The sequence below is a fragment of the Pelobates fuscus genome, chromosome 3, assembly GCF_036172605.1.
Source record: "Pelobates fuscus isolate aPelFus1 chromosome 3, aPelFus1.pri, whole genome shotgun sequence".
Taxonomy (NCBI): domain Eukaryota; kingdom Metazoa; phylum Chordata; class Amphibia; order Anura; family Pelobatidae; genus Pelobates; species Pelobates fuscus.
The window spans coordinates 90,985,524-91,006,414 of record NC_086319.1 but is presented as its reverse complement, the minus strand read 5'-3'; the positions used below and the strand labels follow the sequence as shown (position 1 = coordinate 91,006,414).

Here is a 20,891-nt window from a genome sequence, read left to right as displayed (position 1 = left end):
CTTAGAGCTCCAAACAACTGTTTTGTCAATGAAAAGAAAAAAAAGTCCTACCCTATTTACATATATACTGAAAATTCAATTATATATATTGACAATGTGTGTGCCATTTGCTTGGCAAAAAAATAATTTGTTTTATATATATATATATATATATATATATATATATATATATATATATATATATACACACACACACAAAACAGGTAGCTTGGCACTCACCCTTTCTCCAGAGTAATCACAATATTGTATGCCTGGGTGCAAACCCGCGTTGTGAATATAAAGAAATGAATGAAGGGATGCACTCTCAGGGCTTCTATGTAGAAAAAATGAATTTATTCCATAAAGATATTCACATCAAAAAATTACCGACATTTCGACCCATTCGGGTCTTCCTCAAGATCGGATCTTGAGGAAGATCTGAACGGGTCGAAATGTTGGTCATTTTTTGATGTCTCTCTCTCTCTCTCTCTCTCTCTCTCTCTCTCTATATATATATATATATATATATATACACATATATATAGCAAAGCAAGCTTGCACCAGATTCTCTTTATAACTTCCTTTACATTTACATACATTATATTGCTAATCTTCCTTCCCAGATATTCTATTCTAAGTTCCACCTATAGATGAACATTCCCTATGTCTCCTTCGATTAATAAAAAGAAGATCACCTTGTAAAAAGGCAGTGCTTTCTCTCTAGTCTTGATCCCATGAAAAAATACATCTCCTGAAGCTTCATAGAGGTGCAGCGTGTTCGCAGAATTCTCAGATTTCAAGGATGCCTGAATGCCAGCCTAGAATAACAGTAACAGTTTAGTATCAAAGCAATAAAGGCAAGCAAAAAAAAAAATAACACTAAAGTTTATGGATTTAAACCTTTTCAACATGCGTTTTGTTGAAGTTGATCCAAAAAGAAGCCAAAAAGCAATTTTCAATTATTTCCAATTGTGATCCGAAATAGAAACAAAATCTTAGTTGTTACAAGTTGAAAGTCCGATTCCCCTTTTGTTAAAAAAAAGATTAATAATGCCAATTTTTTTGTCTTAATATGCATATGCTGAAAAAACCTAAACCTTTTTTAAGACTATTATTCAACTTGATAAACTATTGCCTCTAGGCAGACAACTAGTTAACTGTGTTTCTTACCCTTATTTATATTCTTTTGCTCTTTGGAGAATTTCTTATGCGAAAGTGAAATTGGATCCAACACAAAACCACTTTCAACAAAATCTCTCTGCACAATGGACAATTATCTCTTAAAATTATTATTTTCTTCTTCTTTCTTATGCTTTCCACAAACAATCTAGGGGGATGAACTGATCTAACCAATCAGTGTCGTATCCCTAGGAATAGTGAATAAGTGTACTGGGCATGCCTGACCAATTAATACATTTGCACTTGAAAGATCTGTTCGCCTTGCAACATCCTGACAGGGGGAGAAGAGAGGGAGCTCAGTGTGATACATGCAAAGTAGACTCTGGTGTTGGGGTTCTCTCTCCTGCTACTGTACAATGATGCACTGTTTCTGTCATTAATGGACTGGTGTGAAACTGACATGGGTGTGTATGGGAGAGGCGGAGCCAAAGAAATTCCCCTAGCTGAGAGGCGTGCCCAACAATGCAATCTGTCCCTATTCTAAGTTTCTAAACATTTATACCATATTTTTCAGTAAGTTTTTCTTGCTTTATTGGTTTGTATATTTATTTAAAAGTGTTTGCTTGCTTGTTCAAAAAAAGTAAATCATCAAGTGATTCATGTCCCTTTAAAATAGAACATATTGTGTAAAGAAAAAAAAAGGAAGTATATTATGATTTTTTTTTTTTAAAATGTATTTTCATAAACACAACACATAACAGATCTACCTTAATCCAGGGAGAGTATTTACACTGAAAATTACACCAAAAAAAGAACACATCCAACTGTTTATTATCCTACACAATTATCATTGACCGTGGATTTCTTATGGTAGCTTATTACAGCTTATACTAGTGATTCATGACAAAGGTCTATTGTGCTGTGACACTGACATGTAAATAAATCTCCACCAGCTCATCCTCTTTTAGTAGATAATACAGTCTCCCAGCTTGAAGCCAATTCTCAGCTGCTCTTTCATGTTGGCCTAGATCAATAGCAATCCTTAGACTTTGCTTGGTGTAGTCAAGAGCCTTCCGAAGAGACCTGGAATGAATGCAATGATATGTTTCTTCACTTTAAGAACTGAAAGGATTTCATGAGTTCTGATTATACCAATGAATAAGGAAAATTAATTATTAAGGCAGGAAACTATTTGTTGCGCAAGCCCGGAAAAAGAGAAACTGGAAGAAGCAGAGACAAAGTGATGGTGAATGACAAGTTCATCATCAGGTAACTTATTTCACCAGCACAATATAAGATTGGGGGTATTTACCTTATAATTGCTACTTCCACCAAAATGCTCACTTTAATAGAGTGTCTATGGGCAGAACTATATTGCCCCCCCCCCCCCCCCCCCCCAAATTGAATGCAACACATTCCATTCTGCTTTTCTGGGAAGCATTCACCCTACCTAAGTAAAAGGATCTCTGTCTCCATCTGTCTCCACCTGCTATAGCCTCCAATCCACTACCAGCACTTTATTTATTATACCACAATACAAAATAAAAGTGTCTCGATCCTCTTTTTCCTACAGAGCACCGCAATTCTGGAATAACCTCCAGGACACAATAATATCTTCCTCCAGTCTAAAATCCATCACTGTCACTATATCTCAATACAGATGAACCTGTAGTTAGGGTTTATTATATTTCTTACATGTTCTGTGTTAAATTGAAATATGTGTATCGTAATATTATTTTGTATTTTTAAAATGATATTATACCCTATTGTAACAATGCAATGTCTGCGGGCCCACTTCTTGGCGTAACTACCAGCTCTCTTTTCTTATTTCTGTTTGTGCTATTCTTGTGGGGATAAAGGGAACCTCACCTACTATTTAGTTTAAGGCCTACGCCCTTTCTTAGTTTTATTCTACAGTTTGAGAATAGCTGATTCTAATGTTTATATCTTATTTGATGATTATACAGTTAATGTACTTATTAATTACTGTATTTTACTAATCCAGAAAAAGGATACTATATTAGCAACATTAGATAATAAGCTAATAGAATCCATTGGAACTCTCTTTTATTTGGATTTATTTATTTTGCTCCATAATTCCTCCTGTTTTCTTTATAATATTAACAAAATATCTATTTGTCAGGGTTCAAAACTCAAGCACATATGTCTTAATATGGTGGCATTATTCTGAAGCATTTATATCATCCTAGAAGTATGCCTGCCACTAGTGGCTTATCTGAATATGTTCAGAGCGAAATACCCCAAAGAGTAGTATTGAATTTACTCAATACTATCCTTGAGTCACAGCTTAGAACTTTACAACATATATTATACATTGTACCAATTTATTTCCACTGCACACAGTGCACCTTGTCAACATGTTCTGCTTTAATGATGGGTGAGAGAAATTATAATGTGCCTACCGGTCTGTATTTAGAGCCTGGTACAACAGACTTAGAGATCCCAGCAATTCCCCCTCCTTCTTTCGATCCCTCAGTTGTTGCACTAGCTGGACCCAGTGTTCACAGTAGGCTATATGGGCCCCAGTGGAAAGGGACACATTGCTGTAGAAATTGCACAATTCTTCAGTGATCCTGAGTTGACCTGTACAAAAACAGCAAAAATTCAACAGATTGACATGTCCGGCTTAAACATTGTTATGAAAGATTAAGGTCATGGAAACAAAAGCGACTACAGTCATGGAAGCTTGTGCGCAATTTTTTAAAAAACACATTATTACCAAAAAAAAGTTTAAAACTGGTTTAAAATTAGTTTTTGGGGTTCATGGCCAGATTTCCCAACAATAAAAATGGAACAAATCAATTCAGGTGAAAAAGGTAAGGCAAGGAATGATCAAGAATTGTGTACATTTTGACCTATGCAGTAAAAAACACAAGATCTATGCATAGATTAATAAGTGTAAGGTGATGTATGGGCAGACATCACGTAAACATCAGACATCAGACATGTACGTAACAGAATCTGGGACCGTCCTAGTAATTATTACCATTTCTAGAAACAAAGTCCCACAATATGTGTTAAAGAGCTGGCATACTTACTGTTCAAGTTGCTGGCCTTCAATGCATAGAGCAAGGCTAATTCATAACACAGTACTCCCTGTTCAAGCTTCCTTTGTTCAGTAAAAATTTGTCCCAGCCACTGGAGAACTTGCACCAATTCCCGCTCTGCGTCATCGCTGCCCTGGACATCCATATAAAGTTGGACAGACTTGAGAAAATACTTCTCTGCCATTACAGTGGTTTGGCAAAAAACAGACAGTCTCCCAAAGTTAGCAAGGGCTATGGCTTGGTTTCGTCTGTTGCCAGTTTCAGTTGCCATTTTGAGGGCTTGTGAATACCCTCTCAATGATTCAACAACCTTTTTGTCCATTTTCTGGGCATTTGCAAGCATGTTATGGATGACACCACATTGGGTGGTACTGTCTGTTTGCTGCATAGATTCTAACAGAGGTCCTAGAATGTGACAAGCCTGTTCAAACTGCCCATCCAGTGTATACAACCACCCTAAGAAAAGTGATGCTTCAAATGCTTCATCCTCACTGGTCCATCGACCCAATTCAACTGCTCTCTTGGCGTAAGTAATGGCACTGGGGAGTAGACTATATTGGAGATGTATTTTAGATAAAATAAGGCATAACGTTCTTTGGGCTTTCACATCTCCACTCTCATAAGAACATGATAGGGCATGTTTTAGGTAGGGAGCAGTTTGTGCAGGAATATAATTGCCTTTTAATGAGGAACCAGTGATCCTGGATAAATTTTGCATAACTACCCCTACTCTCCACAACGGGGATGGCATCATTTTCATACCAACAGATTTACATAGTCTGGCCGATGCTAAAGCCACATGAGGCAGATATTTTTTATCAAATAAGTAACTTAATATGGGAATCACGCCTAAAGAAGAACAGACAGGCTGAGAGCATGAGGAAATAAGAAGAAATTGCAAGCGTTCCACAAAAGGTAAGGCCTCATCATATCTACCAAGCTGATGGAGAAGCCTGAATATGAGAAAACAAATTCGAGATTCAAATGAGGTGTTGTTAACAATGATGGCTTTCTTTAGAAGATATTTTAGCACTTCAAGTTCGTGCTCTGAGCTAAAATTATGCTGGTGCAGGCAAGTTAGAAGACTAGCGGCCTTCTCTAGCAACAGCTCCTGCTTGGATCTCAAATTTTGCTTCAAGTAAATAGCACAGAGATTACCATACAAGGCAGCCATAAGGTGCACATCAAGAAATCCCTGCCGCATGGCACTTAAGGCTTCTTCAAAGTAAACTCTTGCCTGGGACAGCTTCATTCTCTTCACACAAATCCTTCCAAGAAGAAAACAACATCGAATGTGAGCCCATGACATATTTATTTTCTTAGCCCAGTTCCGAGAGGTTTCAAGGTAGAATACCAGATCTTCCTCCTCGGAAAATCCATAGAAGGTCGAGTTGAGGAAAGACATGGACAAATCATACAAGGGCTGGAAGTAAGTTTGATAGCCATCCTGATTGAGGAATGTCAAGACTGGATCAAAGACTTCAGAATCTTCCATCTCCCCAGCATTTAAGTCAACAAAGAACTTTGGATCATCAAGATCTTCCTGGCATTGCACTATGAAGCCCTCCACCCCACCTTTCCACTCCGAGTCAGGACTTGATTTCTCAGAGGCACTGCATTTGGACGAGCTACTGACACCTTCACATTCCTCCCAGCTGTCAGACACTTGACATTCACCAAAATTTTCACTCATACCTGGAACACATTAAGGAACAAAACAAATCATAATTAACAATCATAAACATCTTGCATTATTAGGTATTGACCAGCAGAGAAACACAAAACAGTGTTAAAGTTAGGCAGCAGATGCTCCACAAATCAAAATGAAAACAGGTGTAGAAGAAATAATGATGCTTCCAAGACATTTCTGTAGACGGATATATGTGAAATAAAGAAATGATGTTGATTTTAAAAAAGTTAATATTTTAATTCACTTTTTTCAAATCATAGTAATATGAGAGTAATATTTTAGTTCCTAATTAAGGCATATACTACAATCCAATGTTGACAACAGATCAATATTTTATTTCCCACCGTCAAAATCATGCAACTTTTCAAAGTGATCACAATCCAAAATCTGCAAATCATTTTACTGCTGGTAATGCTAATGAAGTCAGAAAACATGAATAATGGGTTAAAACCAAGCCTAACTAGGATTTACTCATTAATCTTTCAATGCCTAAATTGGCACGCCAATAATCCAAGGTTAACAACGACAAAAAAATGTGATCCTTTACAAATTTTCAATCCTTGAAGGTTACAGACAGCCAAGAGCATCAATATTAATAGATTATAGTGTCGTCATTAACCTGTTATGTTCCATATTGTACTGCAATGTACTGCAATGTACGTGTTATATGTTACATCATGGCAACAGCACTTATTTGTCGTTTAATTGGTGAAATGCATTATCAAGAAATTGCCAGCTAATGACTCATAAGGTCAAGAGAAGTGTTTGAGGTGTCAGAGACCTCGCCAGGTGAAGATGGATTATTATGTTATCGTCTGAATTTTTTTTTTCTGCATTTTTTTTTGTTTTTGTTTTTTTAATCTGCTTTTTTAATTTTATTAGACATAAGACAAGTAATCTAATGGTAAGTATTCATTTTTTTTAATTTTTCAGGTATTGTTTATTGCTCCCCCCTCATTAGGGTAAGACAGGTAGGTAGGGTTTTATTTTATTGGGGGTGACTAGGGGTTTGGGGATCCCTTGTCACTTGGGGGAGGTCTTTATTCTTATAATTAGCCCCCACCTATCGCCCATGGGTGAGGGCTGAGGGGACAATAGGGCCCCTATCTGCCGCTAATGGGTGGGGGGCGGGGAGGCGGGACAGCAGGTCCCCCTTGCCCTTCTTTACTTTATCTTATCTTGTGTTTTAAAGAAAACTAGATCAAAAAGGAAGAAAAGAATAACAGATTCTAAGAGAGGAAATGAAGAGGAAGCGATTGGGGAAATGCGAGTTCAGCATGACAGTGCCGATTTAATTGTTAGAAAAGTATTTTCTCCCAATGGCTGTTGCATTAGAGTATGTTTTTCAGTTTAAGGGACACCATAGTCACCAAAACAACTCTAGCGTATTGAAGCAGTTTTGGTGTATAGATCATTCCCCTGCAGTGTCACTGCTCAATTCTCTGCCATAAAAGAGTTAAATCACTTTGTTTATGCACCTTAGTCACACCTCTCTGCATGTGACTTGCACAGCCTTACTAAACACTTCCTTTAAACAGTCAGCTAATGTTTATACTTCCTTCTTTGCAAATTCTGTTATGATTAAAGTTCACTTTAGAGAGCAGGCAATAAGAACTTTTAAAGTAAGTTACATCTAATTAAAAGTGAAACCATTTTTTTTTCATGCATGGTGTGTGAGTCACAGCCAGGGGAGGTGTGGCTAGGGATGCATGGACAAATAAAAGGGATTTACCCCTAAATGGCAGAGAATTGAGCAGTGAGACTACACAAAAACTGCTTCATTAAGCTAAATTTGTTTTGGGGACCATAGTGTCCCTTTAAGTTTGGATAAAGTCAGTATTACCAAAAATTGTTTAAAATGACTGAATTACAACACGAGTTGCAAGTCTCATATGCACTAAAGGCAAATGCTTTTTTGGGAAGTGAATCTATTGTAATCTGTTCTTTGAGAACCCAGCTTTTAGCTATCTGGTTACCTTGATATTCAGTGGACTTTTATGCCCATGCAGATACTGAAAGCAAAAATGTAGGCAATAATAAATCTTGTGAAAAATATCCAGATTTTGACCTCTGAATTCCTTTAGACTTTAGTGAGCAACCGCCTAACTGCCTATTGATAAGTACGTGTTGATAACTTGGAAGAATTGTGGTCTCTGAAATGCTTGTATTTAACATAAGGTACTGGGCAATTTTTCACCTCGCTAGTAATGGTGAGTGTGTTGTTGATATGCATCAGATATGCATCATACACAGCCATGAAAAAATGTAAAATCTTATATTGTAATATAACTCCAATGTGAGTAATATTGCCTTCGCCCCTAAGAGTTAAAAAGGATCTTTAGGCTAAGCTATTACCAAGCAATCTCATATTGTAAAATATTAGTTTCCAATACAAAAGTTGATAATGCAATGGAAATCTAGAGCGGTTTGAGAATGTCAGAGAGAATATAGCAAAGTAGATATATTTAGACACAAACATTCCAAACTAGAATCACACAGTATATAAGCATATTTCTCTTAGCCAAATAATTTCCATATGTTTCCATATTACAGAACTGTCACTTTTTCTTTCTTAATTTCTTTATTTTGGTCAATTTGCATGGTATCATAACATTAGTAAATTATAATATATAAAAAAAAAAAGTCAAAATTGGATCAGCGCTAAAAATGCCACGGGTGTAAGAGTATGTACGGGATATAAAAAGGCAGCACACCTATAAATAAGGGAGTACCCTCCAATCCCCTATAGGAAGAATAGAACAACAAAAGCAAGAAAAAAGGGTGCGCCTTTAATACAGAAGATATATGTATACATAATAAGCAAAAATAATTACAGATAAAGTCCAGAATAATAGTCCATAATACAGGAACTTCTTGCAGGGCAACGGTGATTCGTCTCAAATGTAGATAGTATTTTTCAGTACGCCATATGGGAAGAAGAGCAGAGAGAAAGGAAATCCAATGGTATGGTATGTAAGTATAAATGAGAATGTAAGAATATATAAATATTACTCACAATTTCCAGAGCTAAAATCCAGCTCTGGTATGAAATGCGTGAAGTGGAATGACCCCCACTGAAGGATATATGGAGTGTCAGCTTGTGGTACAATGGTCCAACGTTGGTTCCGGCCGAAAATAAAAAGATAAAATATATAGTGCTCTCTGCTTTAACTGAAGTAAAAATTAAAAGGAAGTATAAAATGTACTCACGATATGTTGAGCAGGCTTATACTGCTCGGTGTATAGCGTTTGGGTGGTATAATCCCCACCTAAGGATTCTTTTGGCGTTTCTTCAGATGGTAAAATCAAAGGAGTCAGGTTAAGGTTAAAATTGAAATAATAGTAACTGGATAAAAGGAAAGTGGCAACTAAAATATATAGGGCCATAATTCCTTTATTATAACAGTAATTAAAAATATTTAAAACAATCTCTAGACGCGTTTCGCCAACAATAGGCTTATTCAAGTAGAGTATAATAAAAACATAAACCTGACTTCCATTGCTTTATATAGGATACCTTAATTAGGTTAGGATCCAAAATTTCCCGCCAAAATGATGTCATCATCATATTAAATCAAAAACCACTTCTTTTAAATCATCTATTACACAAAGAACATATCCCATAAAGAATTTTATTCACTGCAGCACAAAGAACGTCATTTATTTATAGAATGCCCATGCGGTCTCCAATATGTGGGCATGACAACTAGGGAACTAAAAATTAGATTGGCAGAACACTGCAGGAACATCTTAAAAGGTTACGAAAATCATTCCGTATCCAAACATTTTTTAAAACATGGAAAAAACCCAAAACTTCTCAAATGTTTAGGCATCGACACTTGTAATATTCCCTGGAGAGGTGGTGATATTAAAAAAATATTTGAGGCAGCAAAGAGATGGAATGGGCATTTAATCTAAAAACTCTTGCCCCATAGGGGCTTAATATAGACTTTGACCTTTTTAATTTTTTATAAGTCCCTAAAAAATGTATTTAAAAAATATATTTAAAAAAAAAATTTCCTCCCTCTGCTTTCTTATTATTTGCTTTTTTATTATTCACATTTTATCTTTTATTTGTTTTTATTACTTATTTTTATTTATGGTTTTACTGTATATGTCATTATTTTATTATGTACTCATATATTATTTCATTGGATTCATTTTTTTGTTATACATTAGTATGCACATCAGGTTTTTCCCATAAATAAGAAGTCCAGTCCTCTCCTTTTTATACAGAGTCTGGCTCCTTATTTCATATTTCTTTAATATGGTCCAATAATAATATATTTTTTCCCTGCTCCGATATTGTGGCCCGCTCATGCATTCTCTGGGTATGCTGTCTGCCCGTCCACTCGAGCAGACAGCATACTATCATTTCCCCGTTCGCGATCCCTTGACAGGGCTCCTCCCTCTCAAGTGACGCGACCCGCCTGGCCGGCTCTTTCGCATGCGTTCCACCTAAAAGGTGACGCATGCGTTTCATTTACCACGTGACGCGGAAGTAATTTCAGCCGCACGTCACGTGGTTTTCTTTAAAATTAATTCTTATCATACCGGCACCTCGTTTTTTTAAAGGCATATGTGTTTATTTTATATATGTATCTATATGTTATTCACATCATTATAATACTAATTTGATATGTATAAAAGTGATGAGGACGGGAAATTTTGGATCCTAACCTAATTAAGGTATCCTATGTAAAGCAATGGAAGTCAGGTTTATGTTTTTATTATACTCTACTTGAAGAAGCCTATTGTTGGCGAAACGCGTCTAGAGATGGTTTTAAATATTTTTAATTACTGTTATAATAAAGGAATTTTGGCCCTAAATATTTTAGTTGCCACTTTCCTTTTATCCAGTTACTATTATTTCAATTTTAACCTTAACCTGACTCCTTTGATCTTACCATCTGAAGAAACGCCAAAAGAATCCTTAGGTGGGGATTATACCACCCAAACGCTATACACCGAGCAGTATAAGCCTGCTCAACATATCGTGAGTACATTTTATACTTCCTTTTAATTTTTACTTCAGTTAAAGCAGAGAGCACTATATATTTTATCTTTTTATTTTCGGCCGGAACCAACGTTGGACCATTGTACCACAAGCTGACACTCCATATATCCTTCAGTGGGGATCATTCCACTTCATGCATTTCCTACCAGAGCTGGATTTTAGCTCTGGAAATTGTGAGTAATATTTATATATTCTTACATTCTCATTTATACTTACATACCATACCATTGGATTTCCTTTCTCTCTGCTCTTCTTCCCATATGGCGTACTGAGAAATACTATCTACATTTGAGACGAATCACCGTTGCCCTACAAGAAGTTCCTGTATTATGGACTATTATTCTGGACTTTATCTGTAATTATTTTTGCTTATTATTTATACATATATCTTCTGTATTAAAGGCGCACCCTTTTTTCTTGCTTTTGTTGTTCTAAATTATGATTATATGCACGCAGCACGACACATAAAGATGATAACAGTATAATATAGTAAACATGAGGAAGCAAACAGATTTTTTTTAAATTAACCTTCGATAAAAAAAAGAATGGCTAACTAGCAAGTCCTGCAGAGGTATGAGTTGGCCATGTCAGGGTGAAAATAATTACTCAACCATACTAAATCCCCATAGGGCATTACTCTCCCGGAGCATCACATAGAGGCAACAGGTTAGACATCAAGTTTCCCGGGTGGGAGGTGGGATATCAGAGATGAGCGTAAGGCTATAACACAAGGTGGCAGCTATAATATAGTGACACTAGTCATTGTACACAACACTATTCTCTGGATGCATAGACAGAGCGGGAACAGAGTAATACACACAAAATATACTCAATTAAAAAGGAACACAACAAAATACAGAAACATTAGAATGAGTCACTCATCAATAGAAGGACAGCTGTCCACATTCTTTCTATAAAAAAAAAATCTGTTTGAAACAGGGTATATAACTGCAACAAAATGATCCTTAAAAATATTTTGAGGAAGAATATAAAAGGTAGAAACGTTATTCTGCCAGCCAATTAACCAGCCATTTTAAGAACAATCAAAATATAAAATGTCATTGCAGAGAAGAGCCCCAGTCTACATCGATCTATTCCTAAATGGTTTGATATTTAAACGGCGGGAACGACGCACAGGCACTATAATCAACATAAGCATAACAGTAAAGCCAAACACCATCCCGTGTCAAAGAAGAATGTGCTGTAGGAAAGATAGTGCAACAGTATAATAACATTTGTATTTGTTATATCTACAAATGATACTACCACATGTGATAATATATTGATGGCATTTGATTGTTGCAACCAAAAAGGAGAGACAACTGAAAATAGCATGGAGACTTGAATGGTTATTCACTAAACACTCAATGTTATCACATTAAATCTGAACCAGAATGTGGGCAAAAAGCAGACATTTTCAAAAAAAATTCTAACTTAGCTATAGCCAAAGCTTGACAGGTTTAGCCTCAATTGTACTATTTGGATTTCATTTGCTAAAATTCTGTGTTTAGTAAAACAAAAAAACAAGAAACAAAAAAAAAACTGCTAAGTGTGTGTCCCAGCCCAGGTGTTGGGAACTACAGAACTATATAAAGAAGCCATAATGTCAAATCTTGTACTCACTAACTGAGGCTTTGTGATACATGTCCACAGGATCTAGGCCATCTGTAAAAGAAAAGGAAACAGGCCACAAAAAAGCATTAATAATGTACAACTGTTTCTTAGTTTCAGATAAAACTTTGAAATTGATTTGATATCATTTACACATCCTGGTGTAATCAGAGTGTTCATATTCAGAACTCTGAACTCAGAACTCTGGACCTGCTTGTTCTCCACAGTGTAAATAAACATGCAATCAATGCAGTTATCACACCTACCTTCACAATGGGGGAGATGATGATCTATGAAAGCTTGTGTTCTGATAAGTGGCATAAAGATGTTAATGGGAAGTAGTAATCAGTGAAATGTTACTGGCGATTCCATTGGTTTCCATGATAACTGCTCTACTTTTAAAACTTTGCTTCCCTTTTTATAAAATGACATTTTGATATATGTCCTCATTATATACATATCACGGTTATAACAGCTATAACCTCTAACTACTTAAATGAGTGAAAACTCTTCAATATTTTGCCCACAGCTCTTTAGTGTGTCATTGCGACCACCACAAATTCACTTTAAATTAGGACCACCAAATGGGGGGCCCTTATTATTTTTACTTTGTGATGGTGACTAGGAATCCTTATCCTTGTATTTTATTTAACCAGGTCAGCTGCACATAAAGTGGGGAGGTGGTAAGTTCTTGGTTCTCTGGTAGTTCTGGGGGCCCTCAAAATGTTTCATTTTATTTAAAGGAACACTATAGGGCCAGGAACACAAACATGTATTCCTGACCCTATACTGTTAAAACCACCATCTAGCTCCCCCTGGCATCCACTTGCCTCCCTAAAAAGAGAAAAAAAACAAAAGTGTTGCATTTATAATATTGTTCAGTGTATGTGGGTTTTTAAACCTAGTTAGAAGATGAGGTATTGGCCACTTCAGGAAACCGTAATAAGAACCTTGAAATTGTGATAGTAATGTTGACTGCATTTTACAATTGTGCCTCAGCAGTACTCCACTATTTTGGAAAATGTCAATCATCTGGGATCACGGATTCCCTTTGGGGTGAGGAAAGCTGGATTTGCTCAAGTGAATGTTACCTCCCTAATGGTACAAATGGCATAAACATTAATATACACAAAATATGGTTCACTTTATGCTTCCAAACTACAGATGGACCCTTTAAGGAGAAAGTGTTCCCTCTCGAGACACTTAAGTACCCTTTTCGGTTTCTTTCGTCTTTACTAAGCATTAATGTTTTGTTTAACTGGAACAGAGGGGCTGCAAACTAAAATCCACACAGCCACCGAAGAAAAAAGAAGTATTGGTGAATTGATAACTTAAGCACCTTTTAATTATTCTTTATGATGTATATAATGTTAGACCTCAGTTTAAAGCCAACCCCTTACTCAATATTCTGAGAGAAATAACCTGCGTCACAGAGACAAGACATTTAATACTTGATTTGATAAGACTAAACAATTATTTGAGATGGTGGCATAACAGGTCCATATGGGTTGAGTCCATAAGAGGCACTTACCATATTTAATTCCAGGTTGGCATACTTCTTCCTATATTGTTGATATAAGGGCCTTTATATTTGCTTCATCTAACTCCTTATTTCAGCTAATTCCACCATGAAACATTTACATTCATATCAATCACATTTATTATTTTGCCATTTCAGTCGTTTATATATTTTCCATATTTTATCCAATACTTATTTTCATTTTATTTCAATACATTGTTTCATATGTCATTTCAGCCTCTATTTTATCTCATTATCCCCCAAATCAATGGTCCCTCATCTCATTGCCATGCCAAACCTATCATTGTTAGAACTGGGTAGGGGCAATCAGATGAACATCAACATGGAAAATATCTTTCAACCTCATCGCCTGTCAGGCCTAACACTCTAAGTCAAGGACTCATTGTCGTCGTCCCCCAGAACATCCTATTAGGTCTAGCCATGCATCTCATTACTGCTTCAAAACCTATTACCTTTAGAGATTTATCTTAGTGTCTAAAACCTTAGCCATCCATGTCATTGACCCCCGTAAATTCACCCTAAACCATCCATCTCATCGTCCTACATACATGCAAGATCATTAGACTTAAAGGATCACTATAGTGGCAGGAAAACATAGCGGTTTTCCTGACACTATAGTGCCCTGAGGGTGCCCCCACCCTCAGGGTCCCCCTCCCGTGGCGCTGAAGGGGTTAAAACCCCTTCAGCCACTTACTTTAATCCAGCGCCGAGCTCCCTCGGCGCTGGTGATCTCTCCTCCCTGTCCGACGTCAACTACCCCGTCCGACGTCACTGGAGCCGAATGCGCATGCGCGGCAAGTGCCGCGCGCGCATTCAAAGTGTCCATAGGAAAGCATTTCTCAATGGACGCTCTGCGTGATGGAAGTGAAATTCGCCTCCAACGTCGCAGATGCGCCTCTTGTGGCTGTCCGGAAGACAGCCACTAGAGGCTGGATTAACCCCAAATTAATTGAGTTGCTCCCAAAAAGATTTTGTCTCTTTAAGGTGACTATTACACAGGTACTGCTGCCATACTTCGAGGGAAGGTTATTGCTAAAATAATCAAGCTCTTTATTACTGACATCTACATGGTACACATCCATCAATAAGCAAATCATGAAGGAAGTCACCTTAAAACTTGTTTGAGAACAATGAAAGTATTTACTACATTGACATACTATCTTCCTTCTCTTTATGCTTTATAAATTGCAAAAGAAAAACATTCTTCTGTCTATTAATTTAGCAAAGTATTTATTTTTCATATAGGAGTCACAGGTGGCTGAGTTTCAGGGAGATTATTAAATGCAGGGGTTTATTCGCTAAGCACCAAATTACCGGTATAGTAAATTTAAATCCAAATTGCATACCTAAGACTACAATAGTTAAGCTATAACTATAGGGCAATTAGAGATTTAAAAAAAAAAAAATCAGTTTTGCCTACATCCACATTTGGGGCTTCGGTTCCCAATAGATATGTATTGAGTTAAACTCCACAAACCTCATTCTGTTTGATCGTAATAGTCTGCAGTTATCTTTTTTTAACTATCCAAGATAGGTAGAGCAAGCATGTCAAATTCAAAGTCTAGAACGGGCCAAATAAACAAGGTTTTAGTTTATGTGAGACGCAAAAAAATCAAAGTGTAAATTTTCATAGAAACGTAGGTTTTGTTTAAAAATTACAGTATACAGGGAGTGCAGAATTATTAGGCAAATGAGTATTTTGACCACATCATCCTCTTTATGCATGTTGTCTTACTCCAAGCTGTATAGGCTCGAAAGCCTACTACCAATTAAGCATATTAGGTGATGTGCATCTCTATAATGAGAAGGGGTGTGGTCTAATGACATCAACACCCTATATCAGGTGTGCATAATTATTAGGCAACTTCCTTTCCTTTGGCAAAATGGGTCAAAAGAAGGACTTGACAGGCTCAGAAAAGTAAAAAATAGTGAGATATCTTGCAGAGGGATGCAGCACTCTTTAAATTGCAAAGCTTCTGAAGCGTGATCATCGAACAATCAAGCGTTTCATTCAAAATAGTCAACAGGGTCGCAAGAAGCGTGTGGAGAAACCAAGGCGCAAAATAACTGCCCATGAACTGAGAAAAGTCAAGCGTCCAGCTGCCAAGATGCCACTTGCCACCAGTTTGGCCATATTTCAGAGCTGCAACATCACTGGAGTGCCCAAAAGCACAAGGTGTGCAATACTCAGAGACATGGCCAAGGTAAGAAAGGCTGAAAGACGACCACCACTGAACAAGACACACAAGCTGAAACGTCAAGACTGGGCCAAGAAATATCTCAAGACTGATTTCTCTAAGGTTTTATGGACTGATGAAATGAGAGTGAGTCTTGATGGGCCAGATGGATGGATTGGTAAAGGGCAGAGAGCTCCAGTCCGACTCCAGACGCCAGCAAGGTGGAGGTGGAGTACTGGTTTGGGCTGGTATCAATAAAGATGAGCTTGTGGGGCCTTTTCGGGTTGAGGATGGAGTCAAGCTCAACTCCCAGTCCTACTGCCAGTTTCTGGAAGACACCTTCTTCAAGCAGTGGTACAGGACAAAGTCTGCATCCTTCAAGAAAAACATGATTTTCATGCAGGACAATGCTCCATCACACGCGTCCAAGTACTCCACAGCGTGGCTGGCAAGAAAGGGTATAAAAGAAGAAAATCTAATGACATGGCCTCCTTGTTCACCTGATCTGAACCCCATTGAGAACCTGTGGTCCATCATCAAATGTGAGATTTACAAGGAGGGAAAACAGTACACCTCTCTGAACAGTGTCTGGGAGGCTGTGGTTGCTGCTGCACGCAATGTTGATGGTGAACAGATCAAAACACTGACAGAATCCATGGATGGCAGGCTTTTGAGTGTCCTTGCAAAGAAAGGTGGCTATATTGGTCACTGATTTGTTTTTGTTATGTTTTTGAATGTCTATTTGTGAATGTTGAGATGTTATATTGGTTTCACTGGTAAAAATAAATAATTGAAATGGGTATATATTTGTTTTTTGTTAAGTTGCCTAATAATTATGCACAGTAATAGTCACCTGCACACACAGATATCCCCCTAAAATAGCTATAACTAAAAACAAACTAAAAACTACTTCCAAAAATATTCAGCTTTGATATTAATGAGTTTTTTGGGTTCATTGAGAACATGGTTGTTGTTCAATAATAAAATGAATCCTCAAAAATACAACTTGCCTAATAATTCTGCACTCCCTGTATAAAAAAAACAAAAACCTAGCATCCCCCTCTACTAAACTACAGCAGCCCCCACCACTAAATCTCAGTCAGCCATATACTAAATCCCAGCACCCCTCTCTAGCCAACAAGCAGACTCCACTCACATTGCCGCTGTCAGTATGCGACTCCGCAGTGCGGTCTCTGGTATACCCCAAATGGCGCCGTCCGCACCCTGTGCCAAAGCGGATCCTCCCACCACTTCGACAGACACACATACACTGACACATTCACTGACACAGACACACAAAGACACACACTCACTGATAGACACACATCTTTCCCTGGGGTCCAATGGGGATCTTCTATCTGGTCCTCACTGCTCCCTCTCTTGCAGTTAAGTGATGCCGGTATCACTACAGACAGCACGGAGGGCCGCCATCAGGGGATGACAACCATAACGGTTGACACGGGCCCGGCCGCCCGGGCCCCATGTGTAGCGGCAGAATTGGTGCCGGTGCAGTTGCACCGGGGCCCGCTCACTGATGGGGCCCATTGAGTGTCCCACGCACTCAGGGCCACCTGATGGGCCCTCTTCTTCTGGGGCCCGGTCAGCACTGTGGCCATGTTATAGCGCGACCGGGCCCCTTTTAAAAAAAAAAAAGCAGCCGCTGCAAGTGCTGCTGGGAGGAAGTGGTCACTTCCTCCCAGCCCACTCCGCGCGGGAGGAGCGCGCACTCGGCAGTGAGGGAGAGCCAGCCGACTCCCAGTCCTATCAGCCCCAGCCACCCTCCTGCAAAGAAAAGGTAAGAGACAGGAGGGTGGCTGGGAAATGAGCTGTGTGTGTGTGTGTGCATGTATGTCTGTCTGTATGCATGTCTGTCTGTCTGTCTGTATGTTTGTATGCATGCATGCATGTATGCATGTCTGTCTGTATGTATGTATGTATGCATGTCTGTATGTATGTCAGTATGTATGTCATTATGCATGTATCAATGTATGTCATTATGCATGTATCAATGTATGTCATTATGTATGTCTGTCAGTATGTATGTATGTATGTATATATGTCTGTCAGTATGTATGTATATATGTCTCTATGTATGCCAGTATCAATGTATGTCTGTATGTCTGTCAGTATGTATGCATGTATGCATGTCTGTCTGTCTACATGTATGTCATTATGAATGCATGTCAGTATGTATGTTATTATGTATGTCATCATGAATGTTTGTCTGTCTGTCTGTCTGTCTGTATGTATGTATGTATCAATGTATGTCTGTCAGTATGTGTATATGTCTGTATGTCTGTCAGTATGTATGTATATATGTCTGTCTGTCTGTCTGTTTGCCAGTATGCATGTATGTCTGTATGTATGTCAGTATCAATGTATGTCTGTATGTCATTATGTATGTATATATGTATGTCAGTATGAATGTATGTCTGCATATCATAATTATTATTATGTATGTGTGTATGGATGTCTGTATGCATGTATGTCAGTATGTATGTATGTATGTATGTATGACTGTCAGTATGTCTGTATATATGCATGTATGTCAGTCTGAATGTATTGTGATCCTTGTTTGCAGATAGCACGGTCCTCTAGGGTAAACAGGCACAGTTCTTTGGTTTTCATATAATCCAGGCAACGTTATTGGCAAGTGCAAACAGCAACACAACTAAAACATAAATATAACAGGTTTCCCCTTTAAACAAAAACCTAGCTTGTCTGAGCACTGACTCACTTTTAATATCCCTCTCTATCAGGGTTAAACTAACAAAAACAAAAATTATTGGTTTTACCAACCTAGAGTCTCTGTCAGCTCTCAGCACTCCCAGTGCTCCAAGCCAGCCTTGACTGCTTCCTTTCTGCACTCCCAGTGCCTAGTCTCCTTGACTCTCTCACTGGAGAGAACAGCCTCTCTCCTACCTGCTTCCTGGGAGGAAGCCAGCAATCCCCCTTTTACCTGCCTAGCAGGGAGGGGTTTATTCCCACTGCTACAGCTGATTATCTGCAGCTGAGCAGTGGGTTGGAGACAGTCAAAAAAACCCTGGCCTGGATCTATGTCTCCCAGGAAAACCACTAAAATGTGGAGTGGAGCATTGGCCCAAGAATATTGCTGAACTGAAACAGTTCTGTAAAGAGGAATGGTCAAGAATTACTCCTGACCGTTGTGCACGTCTGATCTGCAACTACAGGAAACGTTTAGTTGAAGTTATTGCTGCCAAAGGATGTTTAACCAGTGATGAAATCCAAGGGTTCACATACTTTTTCCACCTGCACTGTGAATGTTTACATGGTGTGTTCAATAAAAACATGGCAACATTTCATTCTTTGTGTGTTATTAGTTTAAGCAGACTGTGATTGTCTATTGTTGTGACTTAGATGATGATCAGATCACATTTTATGACCAATTTGTACAGAAATCCATATCATCCCAAAGGGTTCACATACTTTTTCTTGCAACTGTATGTATGTGGATATACAAATCGGGGAAATCGCTGTCTGAACCTATAAAAATATATTGGATCTTGTGGATATTAAAATCCGGAACCAAAAGTAGAGCAGGAACAAAGTATGGTAGAAAAAAGTATTTATTCATAAATACAATAAAAGGCACTGGTCCAACGCGTTTTCGTTCAGACTGTGGGATAAGGGAGGGTACAGCGGGAATTTTTATGTATGGTATCTGTATTATTATTTTTAACTTGAAAGGTCCCTGAAGAAGTTCTGTTTGAACGAAACGCGTTGGACCAGTGCCTTTTATTGTATTTATGAATAAATACTTTTTTCTACCATACTTTGTTCCTGCTCTACTTTTGGTTCCGGATTTTAATATCCACAAGATCCAATATATTCTCAGTGTGACCCCCCCTACAGGAGTAGGTGGTGGCTATTTCAGAGCGATTTGCCTTCCTACATCTTGTGAGTGCACTCAAGAACGTGTCTGTTATTTTATATATGTAACAGTCTTCACTATGTCTTATTAATTTTTTATAGGTTCAGACAGCGATTTCCCCGATTTGTATATCCATTTGTTCTATTTTGGCACCTATGTGGAAAGTTGCCGTTGGGAAGCTGTTGTTAAGTTAAGTTTATTTATTCATTTTGTGTTTGCACAGTCTATTCGTTGGGAAGCTGTTGTTAAGTTAAGTTTATTTATTCATTTTGTGTTTGCACAGTCTATTCGAGTGTGTATTTTGAACTGTATGTATGTGTCTTATGTCCTCATGCATGTGTGTCGGTATGTATGTTAGTATGTGTCTGTCTGTCACTATGTATGCCTGTGTGTCTGTATATGTGTGTATGTCTCAGTATGTGGGTGTCAGTATGTATGCCTGTATGCGTGTATGTCTGTTTCAGTATGTATGTCTGTTAGTATGTATCTGTGTCCTTTTGTATCAGTGTGTGTGTTTGTGTCTGTGTGTGTATTCCTGTGGGTGGTTTTTGGAGGCGGACCCTGTGGGCGGTATTTGGAGGTGGGCCCCAGGGGGCCCAGACCCTGAGCTGAGTTAGGGGCCCCAAAATTTCTGGTGGCGGCCCTGACAGCACATGTGAGGGAGCAGGAAGACTAAGCTCCCTTGCTTCCTGCTTCCTCTCCGGCCAGGTAAATGTTAGCAGAGTAGGCACCTACAATGTGGAGAAAGCAGATGCCTACTCTGCTTTAACACCAAGCATGTACTCGCGGCTCTAAGGG

The 20,891-nt window shown here is 38.2% G+C and overlaps 1 protein-coding gene across 2 annotated transcripts in view; it reads right to left on the bottom strand.

The window, feature by feature from the left end:
* The window catches only part of SH3TC2 (SH3 domain and tetratricopeptide repeats 2), a 101,769-nt gene that overhangs the window by 8,102 nt on the left and 72,776 nt on the right, over window positions 1-20,891 (bottom strand). For both annotated transcript variants that reach the window (XM_063447344.1, XM_063447345.1), the window contains exons 11-15: window positions 12,497-12,538; window positions 4,158-5,861; window positions 3,522-3,702; window positions 2,031-2,181; window positions 675-797 (exon numbers count right to left, since the gene is read on the bottom strand). In XM_063447344.1, coding sequence (XP_063303414.1) covers window positions 675-797; window positions 2,031-2,181; window positions 3,522-3,702; window positions 4,158-5,861; window positions 12,497-12,538 — 2,201 coding nt within the window. The remainder of the gene's footprint in view (window positions 1-674; window positions 798-2,030; window positions 2,182-3,521; window positions 3,703-4,157; window positions 5,862-12,496; window positions 12,539-20,891) is intronic.